Below are 13719 nucleotides of genomic sequence, written 5' to 3'. Positions count from 1 at the left end.
TTCATAAAAAATTTATTTCCCCATGTGTTTGTGGTTCCGAAATTGCATACAAATGCACACATCCATTTGAAAATAATTTAACAGGCTTCCTTAAAATTAGTGCAAATTCATGCAAGCAACACACAGGTCAGCTTTGCGAGTGTGTACCGTATCATCAATCACTAGTAGTTAAAAACTAGTACTGTGTGTGAATTTAGGCTGCACAGAGAGTGCATTATGCAAGAATAGATCAGCATGTCCCAGCCACTTCTTTTGATATTCACATATTTCAGAGGGAATGATGTTACTTATTGATTTATGCATAATGTATGAACGCATGTGTAATGTATGCATGTATAATGTATGATGCTTTCTATTAGCTCCATCTATGAACACAATGTCAAGTTACTTACAATTGTTGTCTTAACAATGTAAACACTTTCAAATAGCAAAGAATGTTGAAAGTATGATTTCTCTCACTTCCCTGTTCTTAATGATAGTCCATATCACAAATCTGCAATATAATAATAATATAAAAATGGCTATTTGGCTCATTTGATGAAAAAGCTTCAACTAGCCAGTGGACCAGCCCTTTTTTTTTTTTTTTTTTTACACAGCTCCAGTTTCTCTGGAAAGTCTTAACACTTGATGGTGCCAATGAGAGTCACATAAACCCTCATTTTGAATGTCACGCCATCCTACAGTCCATCTTCTTTTACAGTATTTTACAAATGATGTCCACTCTATTGTTTATGGCTGGTGTTTGAACACTTCTACACTTTCCACTGTGGTCTGAAAGTATTCATACTCAGCTTTCTTTTTTGCTGTCATCCTGAAACCTGACATCTGATGCCTTAAGAAAAACATCACCAAATGCAAATTTGATTGCGCAATCTTTTACCCTTGATCAGATTGCATGACTCATAACTCACCCAGAGTTTCTGTTACCAATGTGAGCACTAACTGCATCAAATATTTACTCAGAAAAGCAAATATACCCTCCACAGTTTCCTAGGCTACGTTGCATGAGTGAGGCTGAGTGCCTGGATTGAGGGAAAAAACATCACTTCCACCCAAAATCCATTCCAGTCATTTGGTAGAACTGCAGATTGTGTGGGTGGTAAAAATCCCTGAGGTTGTGAATGACCTCAGGTTCAACATGCACGTGTGTCCTGCCTTTGGTTTTGCCCAAGCAGTGTGGCTCAGCACTGCCCTCTGCCTTCTTCAAACAGGGGAAGCCCTTAGTCTTGTTGAAGTAGAAATGCTTGTCTGTGATAATACGCTCCAGACCCAGGAAGTCCTGCACACGGCCCAGCTCGAAAGCCGGGTCACTGACGAGCCGCTCGCCGTTGACAAAGTGGATTTGAGAGAGTGGGAAATAAGCGAGCCAGCGCTCCAGGTGCTGGGCATACAAGCCAATGTAGAGCGGGCTCCACAGAGAGTCCACCTGACCTGATGATCTGTTCTTAAAAGCCAGGCTTTCAAAGCTGGCGATGCCCGGCGTCTTGGAGGCGATCTGAGTGTAGTCGGAGATGGCGCGGGTCACGGGGTCACGCACCACCACGATCAACTTCACATCTCTTGACATGGCGTGGACGCGAGCTGGTGTCTCGGCTGTCACAAAGTATCGTGGCGTTTTCTCCATCACAATCTGACCGTCCAGCGCTTTGGGCATCATGCTTCTGAAGAGCAAACAGAAACAGAGGTTTAATATTTAGGCCCATGTTCTCTAATAAACATGATTAAGTTCAAGTCACTTTGACCTGAGTTTATGATAAAAGTGTTATGTTTAGTTATTATTATTATTAAATGTGGAAAAAAGGATTCCTCTTCCTGTCACATTCCCCTTTTTTCCACACTACATTATTAGAAAAAGAAGGGTTTTTTCCTCAAGGTTTTTTTTTTGGATGATTTAGGACTCTAGCTTTCTTAAAGGTTTTCTACTTGGAACTTAACCCTAATCATAACCCTAGGGAACCAAAAATCACACATCAGGATGATCCCCAAGAATGGGAAAGGCTTTTATGCATCTATTTCCATAAATCCATAAATATTGTTTACAAAATACTAATTCATTTAAATAAAACCGTTAGATAAGTGTATATATATATATATATATATATATATATATATATATATATATATATATATATATAGGGAAGGGAATTATTTATAATCCCACTATCTGGTAGTGTCACCCAGATGTCCGAAATGTCACCCAAACATTTATATAGCCTATATTGACCTGTGTCAATGGATCATCCATTGCTAAGTAATGAACAGAACCTAAGAGACTCGACTTATTTTTTACTTCTCTTGTCTTCTGTCCTGTTCTCCTCTAGGCTCTGAGATCTCTTTTCCTTAAGCCCAGACTTACTTTGCACAATGCAGTATTGATCGGATAAATCACATCACGCCTGCAGCATATGTATTAGTTGGCGAGATCGGGGTGGCAGAACAAGAGGTAATGAGCTGACAAGTCTTTTTGTCCTGCAGCTGATCAGCCGAGGGTTCTCAGGATGGCCGTGTCACTTATTGGCTGCAAATGAGAATGAAGACTCGGCTGCTCTCTGAGCTCCACTCTATAAGTGCATGAGAAGTGCTGCAAGCTGCGCAGATGTGCAGGATGCATCAATCAGCTGAGGGTTACAGGCAGATAAGGCAGAAAAAAGAAATGCATGTGCTTGTGTCTTACTCTCCTCTCTCACTTTGGTCAGCAGATGGGACTCATTTGACTAAAGTGCCTTGAAGGCCCTCTGTGCTTAATGATCCTCCCGCAGTCCACCTGCTTCAGAGAGTGACTACATCTAACTTTTTAATCTTATCATCGCAGGTTTTTCAGAGTTTAAGTGTATTGATAGGTGCAGTGCATTGAAATGTGTACAATAAAAATAAAAAAGCCTCAACAGTTAAGAGATGATTTATGCAAAAGGTTAGTCAAATGCCTAATACCCAATACTACAGACCAGAAAACAGTATCGAAGACAATGTACATGAACAGAAACACAATGCTCTCAGTGTTCCTGCTCCCTGCAGCATGAGCTCTTATCGATACAGCAGCCTTGAGTCAATTCTTTAGCCACACTGCATTATCAATGACTTCATCTGGGAAAGCACTTAGCCTAAACACTCGTAGGTTTACCTATGCTTATTATGGAGCCAGCAAGTCTATTAGAGCTTTCCATTAATTATTCACTTACTTCTATTGAAGTGACCTGTTCATACTCTTAGAAGAGCTCCCGCTCCACCCCAACTACCACCAGCTCACTTTATATTGACAATTCCTGTAGATAACTCAAATCATCATACATAAATGTGTATATGTGAAGGAAACCGGACCTGTCAGTAGCACTCAAGTGCATGGCGATCTGTTTACGCTGAGCAGAGAAAAACTGAGATAAGAAGCAAGCTGCCAATCCAAAGGTGAAGGCTATTAGCAGCCTCACGTACATTAGCCTGCGAGGATAAAGTCACTGATCCAGAATAGATTCTCAGGCTTTTGCTGTTTCCCAGCATGACAGAGCTCATATAACAGCATGAAGGGCATGTGCCTACATGTACATGGTGTAGAAAAAATATTGCAATTAAGTGTAAACTACATGTCACATTCCCATGCGGTCAAATCTGTATTGTGTAACAAGCCTTTGAAATAAATATATTTGTACTGACATGTTCAAGAAATTTAATTACTGCTGCCCATGTTGCCAACAGCAAGCCTGATCTCAGAGGATTAGTAACGCATATTCTGTTTAGCATTGGCACAATTCTGACAGTTCTTCACATCGCACTTAGCAATATGTACTCTCTCTTGAAGCTCTGACGCTTTCCCATTGTTTACCGCATTGCTGCTTTGTGCTGTGTGATATCCCATCAGCCCAGAGGAGCCAGCAGATAGGTTGCTCCTAATTGAGGCTGCATTTTGGACCACTCTCTCTGAGGTATTCTGAATAAACCAAATGGTGCCGTGGGTATTGATTGGGATGGGGGTATATGGTAATGTGGGCCTCAGCTGGTATGAGGGGGCAGGTGGAGTGTATAGATGGGCCATTCCACAGCCTCATCAGCTGCCTGCCGCGCACACACACATACACACACACAAGCCAATTAGCCTGTCTTCTGTTCAGTCGTCACATTTTCCTACATTTCTGACAAGACTTTTTGATTTCTTCTTACAGGAGGACTGGATTATATGTTCAGTGTTACTTAAGCTTTTATATCCTAGAAATCACAGAGAAAATCCATGTATCAGTTTACACTGAGTTGTAATAACTAAATATATACAAATCATGAATATATGTAGACAATGAGACAAGATTTCAACATGTTTTGGAAAAACTTTTTTACTTGGAAAAATTTATTTAGTAGAACTTCTGAAGGTGTCATTTTTTAATTTTATTTTAATGCATTTGTAGGGTTGTCTAAAGATATATATAAAAAAAAGTATCATTACCTAGCAAATACACAGTGACGTAAATGACACAATTTGCATTAATATGCTTTGGAACAGTACATATTGTATCATGAATTAATTAAGCTGCACTCTTCTGAAATCCCATAGTCAGTACATGAAGTGTAGATATGTAGTCAGACAGTGGAGAGTGAGTGTGTGTGTGTGTGTTTGGACCCAGCCATCCAATTCCTTGTATGGCGGCCATTAATGTTCCAGTCAATTGTAACTATGCCCTGTCCACTTCCCATAGACATCCATCATCATAGAGGGGTGCAGATTACACCCCTCCCAACCCCCAATCACCCCCCCCAAAAAACACACACACACACTCGCCATGAGGAACCTAATGAGAGCTGAATTATAAACCAAGGGTCTAGGCCTTATGGCGATTTCATGAACTATAGCATATTCCTGCTTTCGATCACACCTGCTCCCCTCATACGCACAAAGACACATCTTAGGAGATATTAGCCATCATATTTAAATGATTTGTTTAGAATAATATGTCATACATATCATACAGCAGCCGAACACATTCGTGCCACATAGATAGTCCAGCTTTGGTTCAAATGTTCAACTGGGTTATGAACTATTCTTCAGTCATGAATAATTTCAATTTCAAATTCAAATGATGCCATTTGAACTCAATTTTGGTTCAGCTATGGGTTTCCCTTTCCCTACAAACACATTTCTATAAAACTTTCCATAACACAAATCAAATACATTACTTTTACCATAGGACTAGTATGTAGCCATTTGGATGTAAATATGCAGAAAATAGTTGTAGTGGTAATATTGAGAGAAAATATCAATAATTCATGACAATCTCAAACAACTCGCCTTGCCTCCAGCACAGACTTATCAAATAGTCATGAAGGAAATACTAAACTAGATTGAGGTGGTAGTGTGAGATAAATCTCACTTCTTGTACGGCAAAATATCAAATAGTTTGTCCTCATTTACTGAGCACGCAGAATTACCAGCCAATTATTATTCCATGTCTGTGAAAAATGTGTTTATGTGCACCCCGTAAATAATGGGTATGAATTTAAATTTCCATGTTAATGACATTTCTATGAATTGCAAATGAATTCAGACAATGCAATGACATCAGATAAGTGACGGTGCATGTGTGTGAGGATGAGAAGACATTTTAATGACAAATAAATGTGCTCTCATCTTCCTAGTGCCTGACTCCTACAGGTTAAACCCTCCAGCCTCTCCGGTGTGCCAAAATCAATATTATCGATGGGACGGAAAGTGAAAATGTACACCTATGGGTGTTTTAACGCTCTCTCAGGATATTCCATGAACATGCTGCTGATTTGAGGGGGAAAATACACTCAAGCACGCTCAAGCTCTTTTACCTCTTTTCGCATGCACTTAAACGCTTACGTAGCAGAAACTACATTTTCATGCAGGTTTCCAGGCAGTGCACCAATATCACGCACTGCTAAAGATACTGTTATGGCAAATCGCTTCCTTACAGGAAAGTGACAGTGTTGCTATGTTGAAACATGAGCTAGTAGCCTGTGTGTGGTTTTATACCTCAGCAGGATGGAGCCTCTTGCTAATTGTAACTGAATCTGCGCTGACCAAAGCTCAATGGATTCATGCTCACATCAAGCTCAAGGTCAAGCGCCAGGGCAATCGATTGGAAACAAGCCACGAGCCCAGAACTTCATCTATCACCCCGTCTCATTTAAGATCTTATCTGAGCTTTACCGTTGTTTATTTTTAAAGATTTGCAGCAGCCCTTTTCCCTCTTGGATCATGCACCTACAGATTTCAATCTACTCCTGGCTACATGATTAATGACTGCTTTGCTCCATAGCATGATCATTGCAGGCTGACTTGTCCACTAGTTCCCCGACCTTATGAAGTGCCTGGCGCACATCATTATCGCCAGTGGAAAAAAGTGACTTGGGTTAAAGATCAATTGACAGGGCTCACTATAATGTCAAGTGGTGTGGCCATGCTGTGGGGTCCATCTGTTCCTGAAGAGATGACAATCTGCCCCATCTCTGCTCATAGATCTTCTGTGTATGACACTGAGGGTGTCTGTGTCCACATCAAACACTCCCCATGTACTTACGACCATAATAAATATTAGAGCAAAAAGTATCAAACAGTCAGTCCATTACAGATCAATTTGGTAAGTGCGATTTCAGAATGCCTTGTTTTTATCATACATTGCATCTTACTGCTGTAGAAGGGTGAAAAAATAGTAAAAAAAAAAAAAAAAAAGAAAAGAAAAAAAAGAAAAGAAAAGAAAATTAACAAATAATGTGCAGCTTTGCATCACAGGATGTGTAAAATGGGTGTGTAAAGATTGTGAGAGATTTGTGCATCTCTGTGTGTCTAATGGGGGATCAGTTACAACCAGGGTTGAATTATAATCAAGTGTGAATTGACAAAACAATTAGTCAAAGAGCTAAAAGGTAAATAATTGGGTTTTGCCACATCTAAACACCCTGAGATTTATGGTTTTAAATGCTATAAAATTCTTTGGCATGGCTTATTGACTGAATATTCAATATCCTTTTATTTCATTTTAATGAATCCTTTCAGTAAACCCAGAATGTTCCGAATAAAATAGCTTTTCCTTTCTAACAAGATTTGAAAAGTGTAACATAGTGATCTGTTCATAAATCTGTGGAAAACATGGCAAACTACATAAACCTTATTATCTATCATTTCCTTGAGTCACATGTTTCTACAAATATGTAATATGTGAGTCAGGAGAGTTGGAAGCACTGTCTAACGTAGCATCTGTCCCAAAGATGATTAATGCTAAGAATTTATCCTGCATTGAGGATTGAGACTGGAGAGATTACATTATTCCTTTCTCTCACAGATGCTGCTATAATGTTATTTCCTGTTTCACATCAATCCTGCACTGTGGACCAGTTGAGCTCAACTCTATATATCTCTGTGTACCTGGAGTCCAGCACAGTGTGGCGATTTTCCTGCTCTTACACACCTCCAATACCTGGTCATTTAAATGGTGAGTTGAATCAGGTGTGTAAGAGCAGGAATATTACCAAACTCTGCTGGACTCCTGATATACAGGATCAGAGTTTGGCTCACATGTCTCTCTATTTAACCAAAGCAAGGTCAGAGTTTGGCCCAGCATACAGGCCTGCTGTGCACAGGAGAGCCCACAATGCTGAAGAAACCCCAACAGTGTTTAATTAACACCTACAGTGCTGAATGAATACTAACAGTGTTATATTAATCCATACAATGTTGAATAAAGCAGTTACAGTGTTCACTGTAAAGAAAAAAGTACATACTGTTAGTCATACCTTTCCCTTTTAATGCAAACATAATAATATGTGCAGTGATAATAACAGCATAACAGATAATAACATCAGTAGTGTTGAAGTAACACAAGAAATCAGGGAAGATGCCACCCGTGAAATAAAGCCTAGCCACCTCAACTCCAAGATAAAAATCTGACAGTTCTCTGACAGTTCTACAGTCCTATGCAATTCATCCAGATTTCATGAATCAAATAATTAAATAATCACTACAGTCTACCGTTATACTATCTTTACTGAATGCCTTGTTTATAAGAACCTATATACAGTTGAGGTCATTAGTTTACACACGTCTTACAGAATCTGCGAAATGTTAATCATTTTTAAAAAAGAGGGATCATAAAAATGGCATTTTGTTTTTTATTTAGAACCACCCTGAATAAGATTACAACAGATGTTTACATATAGTACATAATTTACACAAATGAACCAAATCGAAAGTTTAAATACACTTGATTCTTAATACTGTGTTGTTACCTGGATGATCAATGACTGTTTTTATGTTTTGTGATAGTTGTTCATGAGTCTCATGTTTGTCCTGAGTAGTTAAACTGCCCACTGTTCTTCAGAAAAGTCTTCCAGGTCCTGCACATTCTTTGCTTTTCCAGCATCTTCTGCATATTTGACCCCTTTCCAACACGGCTATATGATGTTGAGATCCATCTTTTCACACCGAGGACAACTGAGGGACTCAGTTACAACAATTACAAAAGGTGCAAACATTCACTGATGCTCAAGAAGGCAACTGCACTGAGAGCCAGGGGGATGTAAACTTTTGAACAGGATGTTCACCATGATTGGTGTAAATTGTTATTATTTTGTTTAAATATCTTATTTTTTATTCAGTACCGCCCTTCAGAAGCTACATAAGATATTTACATGTTTCCCAGAAGACAAAATAATAATAATTTACACCGATCATCCTATTCAAAATTTTGCATCTTTTGTAATAGTTGTGTATGAGTCCCTCAGTTGTCCTCAGTGTGAAAAGATGGAGCTCAACATCATATACCTACTGTTGGACAGAATGTGCAGGACCTGGAGGATTTTTCTAAAGAACAGTCGGCAGTTTAACTGCTCAGGACAAACAAGGGGCTCATGAACAACTATCCCAAAACATAAAAACTGTCACTGATGATCCAGGTTACAACACAGTATTAAGAATCAAGAGTATGTAAACTTTTGAACTGGTTCATTTGTGTAAATTCAGTTATTATTTTGTCTTGTGGACTATATTTAAACATCTGCTATGTGAAATAGCTTATTCTGAGCAGTACTAAATAAAAAACAAAATGCAATTTTTATGATCCCTCTTATTTTTTAAAAATTCTTAAATTCTTATTTTGCAGGTTCTGCAAGGCGTATGTAAACTTATGACCCTGATGGTAGTAACTGTAAAGTCAGTACAGTGAGTGACCATTAATTGTGCACCAAAAAGCAACTCAGATATTCTGCAAATAAACGTTTGTTCTATACATGATGCAGTAAGTGCAAAGATGTTTAAAATACATGAAAACACAGACAATATTCCAATTTAATAAAATGCTCAGACCTTGGCCAGAGCAAAGGATTTTAATAGATCTTTTTGTAAACATTGAACAGTGGTCTCTGACAAGCAGTGAAACATAAAATAACCAGAAAAGACATATATTTAGGGACTAAATTGTAAAAAAAAAAGTTAACAGAATCTTGGTACAGCCCAGTAATTGACATCCAGAACACACAATATCTAAAACTTTCTGCCCATGTCTAAAACCTTCTACCCTCCCCATGTCTAAAACCTACTTCCACCCAATGTCTAAAACCTTCTACCTACCCCATGTCTAAAACCTTTTGCCAATGTCTAAAACCTTCTGCCCACATCATGTTTAAAACTTTCTACAAATGACTAGAACCTTCTGCCCACCCCATGTCTAAAACCTTCTGTCTACCCTATGTCTAAAAGCGTTTGCCCATGTCTAAAACCTTCTTCCCTCCATGTCTAAAACATTCTACCCATCCCATGCCTAAAACCTTCAACCTACCCCATGTCTAAAACCTTCTACCCCCACATGCCCAAAACCTTCTACCCACCATATGCCTAAAACCTTCTACATACCCCATGTCTAAAACCTTTTGCAAATGTCTAAAACCTTCTATCCCATCTCTGAAACCTTCTATCTACCCCAAGTCTAAAACCTTCTATCTACCCCATGTCTAAAACCTTTTGCCCATGTCTAAAACCTTCCCCACACATCATGTCTAAAACTTTCCCCAAATGTCTAAAACCTTCTATCCCATGTCTTAAACCTTCTATCTACCCCAAGTCTAAAATCTTCTATCTACCCCATGTCTAAACCCTTCTCCCCACATCATGTCTAAAACTTTCCACAAATGTCTAAAACCTTCTGCCCACATCATGTCTAAAACTTTCCCCAAATCTCTAAAAATTTCTACCCGCCACATTTCTAAAACCTTCTACCCACTCAATGTCTATAACCTTCTACCTACCCCATGTATAAAACCTTTTGCCCATGTCTAAAACCTTCTGCCCACCTTATGTCTAAAACCTTACCTAACCCCTAAACCTAATTCCATGTCTATAGCCTTCTGCCCATATTTAAAACCTTCTATCTACCCATCCCATATCTAAAACCTTCTATCTACCCTATGTCTAAAATCTTTTACCCATATCTAAAACCTTCTGCCCACCACATGTCTAAAACCTTCTTCCCTCCATGTCTAAAACCTTCTTCCCTCCATGCCTAAAACCTTCTACCTACCCCATGTCTAAAACCTTCTACCCATCCCATGCCTAAAACCTTCTACCTACCCCATGCCATGTCTAAAACCTTCTACCGACCACATGCCTAAAACCTTCTACCTACCCCATGTCTAAAACCTTCTCCCTACCCCATGTCTAAAACCTTCTACCGACCACATGCCTAAAACCTTCTCCCTACCCCAAGTCTAAAACCTTCTATCTATCCCATGCCTAAAACCTTCTACCTACCCCATGTCTAAAACCTTCTATATATCCCATATCTAAATCCTTTTGCCCATGTCTAAAACCTTCTGCCCACATGATGTCTAAAACCTTCCACAAATGTCTAAAACTTTCTGCCCACATCATGTCTAAAACCTTCTACCTACCCCATGTCTAAAACTTTCTACCCTCCCCATGTCTAAAACCTTCTGCCCATGTTTAAAACCTTCTATCTACCCCATATTTAAAACTTTTTGCCCATGTCTAAAAATTTCTACCCGCCACATTTCTAAAACCTTCTACCCACTCAATGTCTAAAACCTTCTACCTACCCCATGTCTAAAACCTTCTACCTACCCCATGTCTAAAACCTTCTACCTACCCCATGTATAAAACCCATTGCCCATGTGTAAAACCTTCTGTCCACCACATGTCTAAAACCTTACCTAACCCCTAAACTTAATTCTATGTCTATAGCCTTCTGCCCATATTTAAAACCTTCCACCCTCCCCATGTCTAAAACTGTCTACCCATCCCATATCTAAAACCTTCTACCCATCTCATATCTAAAACCGTCTGCCCATCCCATATCTAAAACCTTCTACCCATCTCATATGTAAAACCATCTGCCCATCCCATATCTAAAACCTTCTACCCAATGTCTAAAACCTTCTACCCACCCCACGTCTAAAACCTTCTACCTACCCCACGTCTAAAACCTTCTACCTACCCCACGTCTAAAACCTTCTATCTACCTCCATGTCTAAAACCTTCTACCCACCCCACATCTAAAACCTTCTATCTACCTCCATGTCTAAAACCTTCTACCCACCCCACATCTAAAACCTTCTACCCAATGTCTAAAACCTTCTACCCACCCCACGTCTAAAACCTTCTACCCAATGTCTAAAACCTTCTACCCACCCCACGTCTAAAACCTTCTACCTACCCCACGTCTAAAACCTTCTATCTACCTCCATGTCTAAAACCTTCTACCCACCCCACATCTAAAACCTTCTACCCAATGTCTAAAACCTTCTACCCACCCCACGTCTAAAACCTTCTACCCAATGTCTAAAACCTTCTACCCACCCCATGTCTAAAAACTTCTACCCACCCCATGTCTAAAACCTTCTACCCACTCAATGTCTAAACCCTTCTACCCACCCCATGTCTAAACCCTTCTACCCATGTCTAAAACCTCACCTAACCCCTAAAGCTAACCCTCCCCATGTCTAAAACCTTCTATCTACCCCATGTCTAAAACCTCTTGCCAGTTCTAAAACCTTCTACTCACCCCACCCCAGGGTAATTGCTGAATTAAATTAATTCAGATAGGTCAGCACAGATCATGTAAGCGTTTAAGTAAGCACAATCTCTCTCTGTGTCTTACCTGTACCAGGTGAGGCCGCGTGCGTAGTGCCGGTCGAAGAAGTGCGGCTCGGCTCCGAGCGCGCGGATGTCCGGGTGAAGCCTCAGGAACTCGAGCAGCGCGCGCGTGCCGCCTTTCTTCACGCCGATGATGAGCGCGTGCGGCAGCCTGCGCGCGCCCCTCCAGTCCTTCTCCTTCATCGAGCCCTCCGCATCCGCGCCGTCTCCCGCGTTCCTCTTCCTCCTCTTCCTCCCGTCTGCTCCGACACTAACCGTCCCGTTCCTCTCACCGTAGCGTCCCGTTCCGAGCGGCGCCTCGTCGCGGCTTAAGCTGAAACTTTCCGTCACTTCAGATTCGCAGCATCGCAGAAAGTAGAGGAGGAAAGCGCACGCCACACCGAACCACAGCATGGCTACAAGTTTGCGCGCGAGTCTCCAAGGGTCCGGCGGAGGTGCGCGAGAACTTGCCATCCCTCTGAAGGGAGACTGAAGGACGCCATTGTGTTCAAGAAGTTACTGGTTTAACTTTAAAGCACCGTGAAAGTGAACGCCACCGAAAAGAGCCGAGTGTCTCCGGATCCATGTCTGACAGCCGCTACCTCAGCGCGTCAACGCTCGCGCGCGAAAAAAAAGAGCGTGGAAAAAAAACCAGAATAAAATCAAACAGAATACATTACAATAAATAAAAATACAGCGCTCGTGCTGAGTGATCTTTGTTTCTGTCTTTCTCGCGGTGACTCTCCCGGGGGAATTACTCTCCTTGTGCTGCACTCCTTTGACGCGAGCGCATCTTAACGCTCCCTTTGATTGGAGGGTCGCAGCTGAAGGCGTGTTTCATCTCCACTGTAGCCTACTTAAACATTCAGAGGCAAGGCACTGAGTGTGTGGAGTATGTTATGCAGCCAGGGTGTGAATGCAATTAAAGTTTTTTATGCGGTCTCCTGAGCTTTGTTTGTTGTTTCTGTTTACCCAGTATATATTAAAAAATAAACAAAATGTTTACAGAATTGGTGTATGACATCAAACATAAGTCATAGTAGGTCCAAGCACAAACTAGGTCTACTATATAAGTTCACCAACAGTACTGAATTAATAGTCCTGAATGAACACCTACAGTACTGAATTAACTCTAATAGCTCTCAATTACCACTTACAGTACTGAAATAATATAAACAGTACTGAATTAACACTGATAGTCCTGAATGAACACCTACAGTACTGAATTAACTCTAATAACTCTCAATTACCACCTACAGTATTGAAATAACATAAACAGTACTGAATTAACACTAATAGTCCTGAACGAACACCTACAGTACTGAATTAACTCTACTAGCTCTCAGTTAACACCTACAGTACTGATATAAACAGTACTGAATTAAAACATATAGTACAGAATTAGCACTAATAGTTCTGAATGAACACCTACAGTACTGAATTCAAACTAACAGGTCTCAATTAACACCCACAGTACAGAATTAACACTAATAGTTATCAGTTAACACCTACAGTACTGAATTGACACATACAGTACTTGATTAACATTGATAGTTCTGAATGAATACATATAGTGCTGAATTAACACAAATTGTTTTAAATGAATACCTACACTACTGAATTAACACATACAG

At 40.2% G+C, this 13719-nt stretch overlaps 1 protein-coding gene across 1 annotated transcript; it reads right to left on the bottom strand.

Moving 5' to 3' along the window:
- Positions 1–64: 64 nt before the first annotated feature.
- Positions 65–12997, bottom strand: hs3st3l (heparan sulfate (glucosamine) 3-O-sulfotransferase 3-like). Its single transcript, XM_026915891.3, has 2 exons — positions 12111–12997; positions 65–1661 (listed from the first exon to the last, which is right to left on the bottom strand). Exons 1-2 carry the CDS (start codon positions 12557–12559, stop codon positions 1043–1045), a joined length of 1068 nt encoding a protein of 355 aa, XP_026771692.3. The 5' UTR covers positions 12560–12997; the 3' UTR covers positions 65–1042.
- Between the last annotated feature and the right edge of the window lie 722 nt (positions 12998–13719).

Source organism: Pangasianodon hypophthalmus, chromosome 12 (assembly GCF_027358585.1).
Source record: "Pangasianodon hypophthalmus isolate fPanHyp1 chromosome 12, fPanHyp1.pri, whole genome shotgun sequence".
In the NCBI taxonomy this organism is placed as follows: domain Eukaryota; kingdom Metazoa; phylum Chordata; class Actinopteri; order Siluriformes; family Pangasiidae; genus Pangasianodon; species Pangasianodon hypophthalmus.
This window is presented reverse-complemented; position numbering and strand designations above follow the sequence as displayed.

Bases quoted from the DNA above. Each gene is read 5' to 3' on its own strand.
- hs3st3l (XM_026915891.3), bottom strand. From the start codon at position 12,559: ATGGCAAGTTCTCGCGCACCTCCGCCGGACCCTTGGAGACTCGCGCGC. The intron at 1,662-12,110 runs GTAAGACACAGA...TTTGCTCTTCAG, and splicing joins CGCGGCCTCACCTGGTACAG to AAGCATGATGCCCAAAGCGC.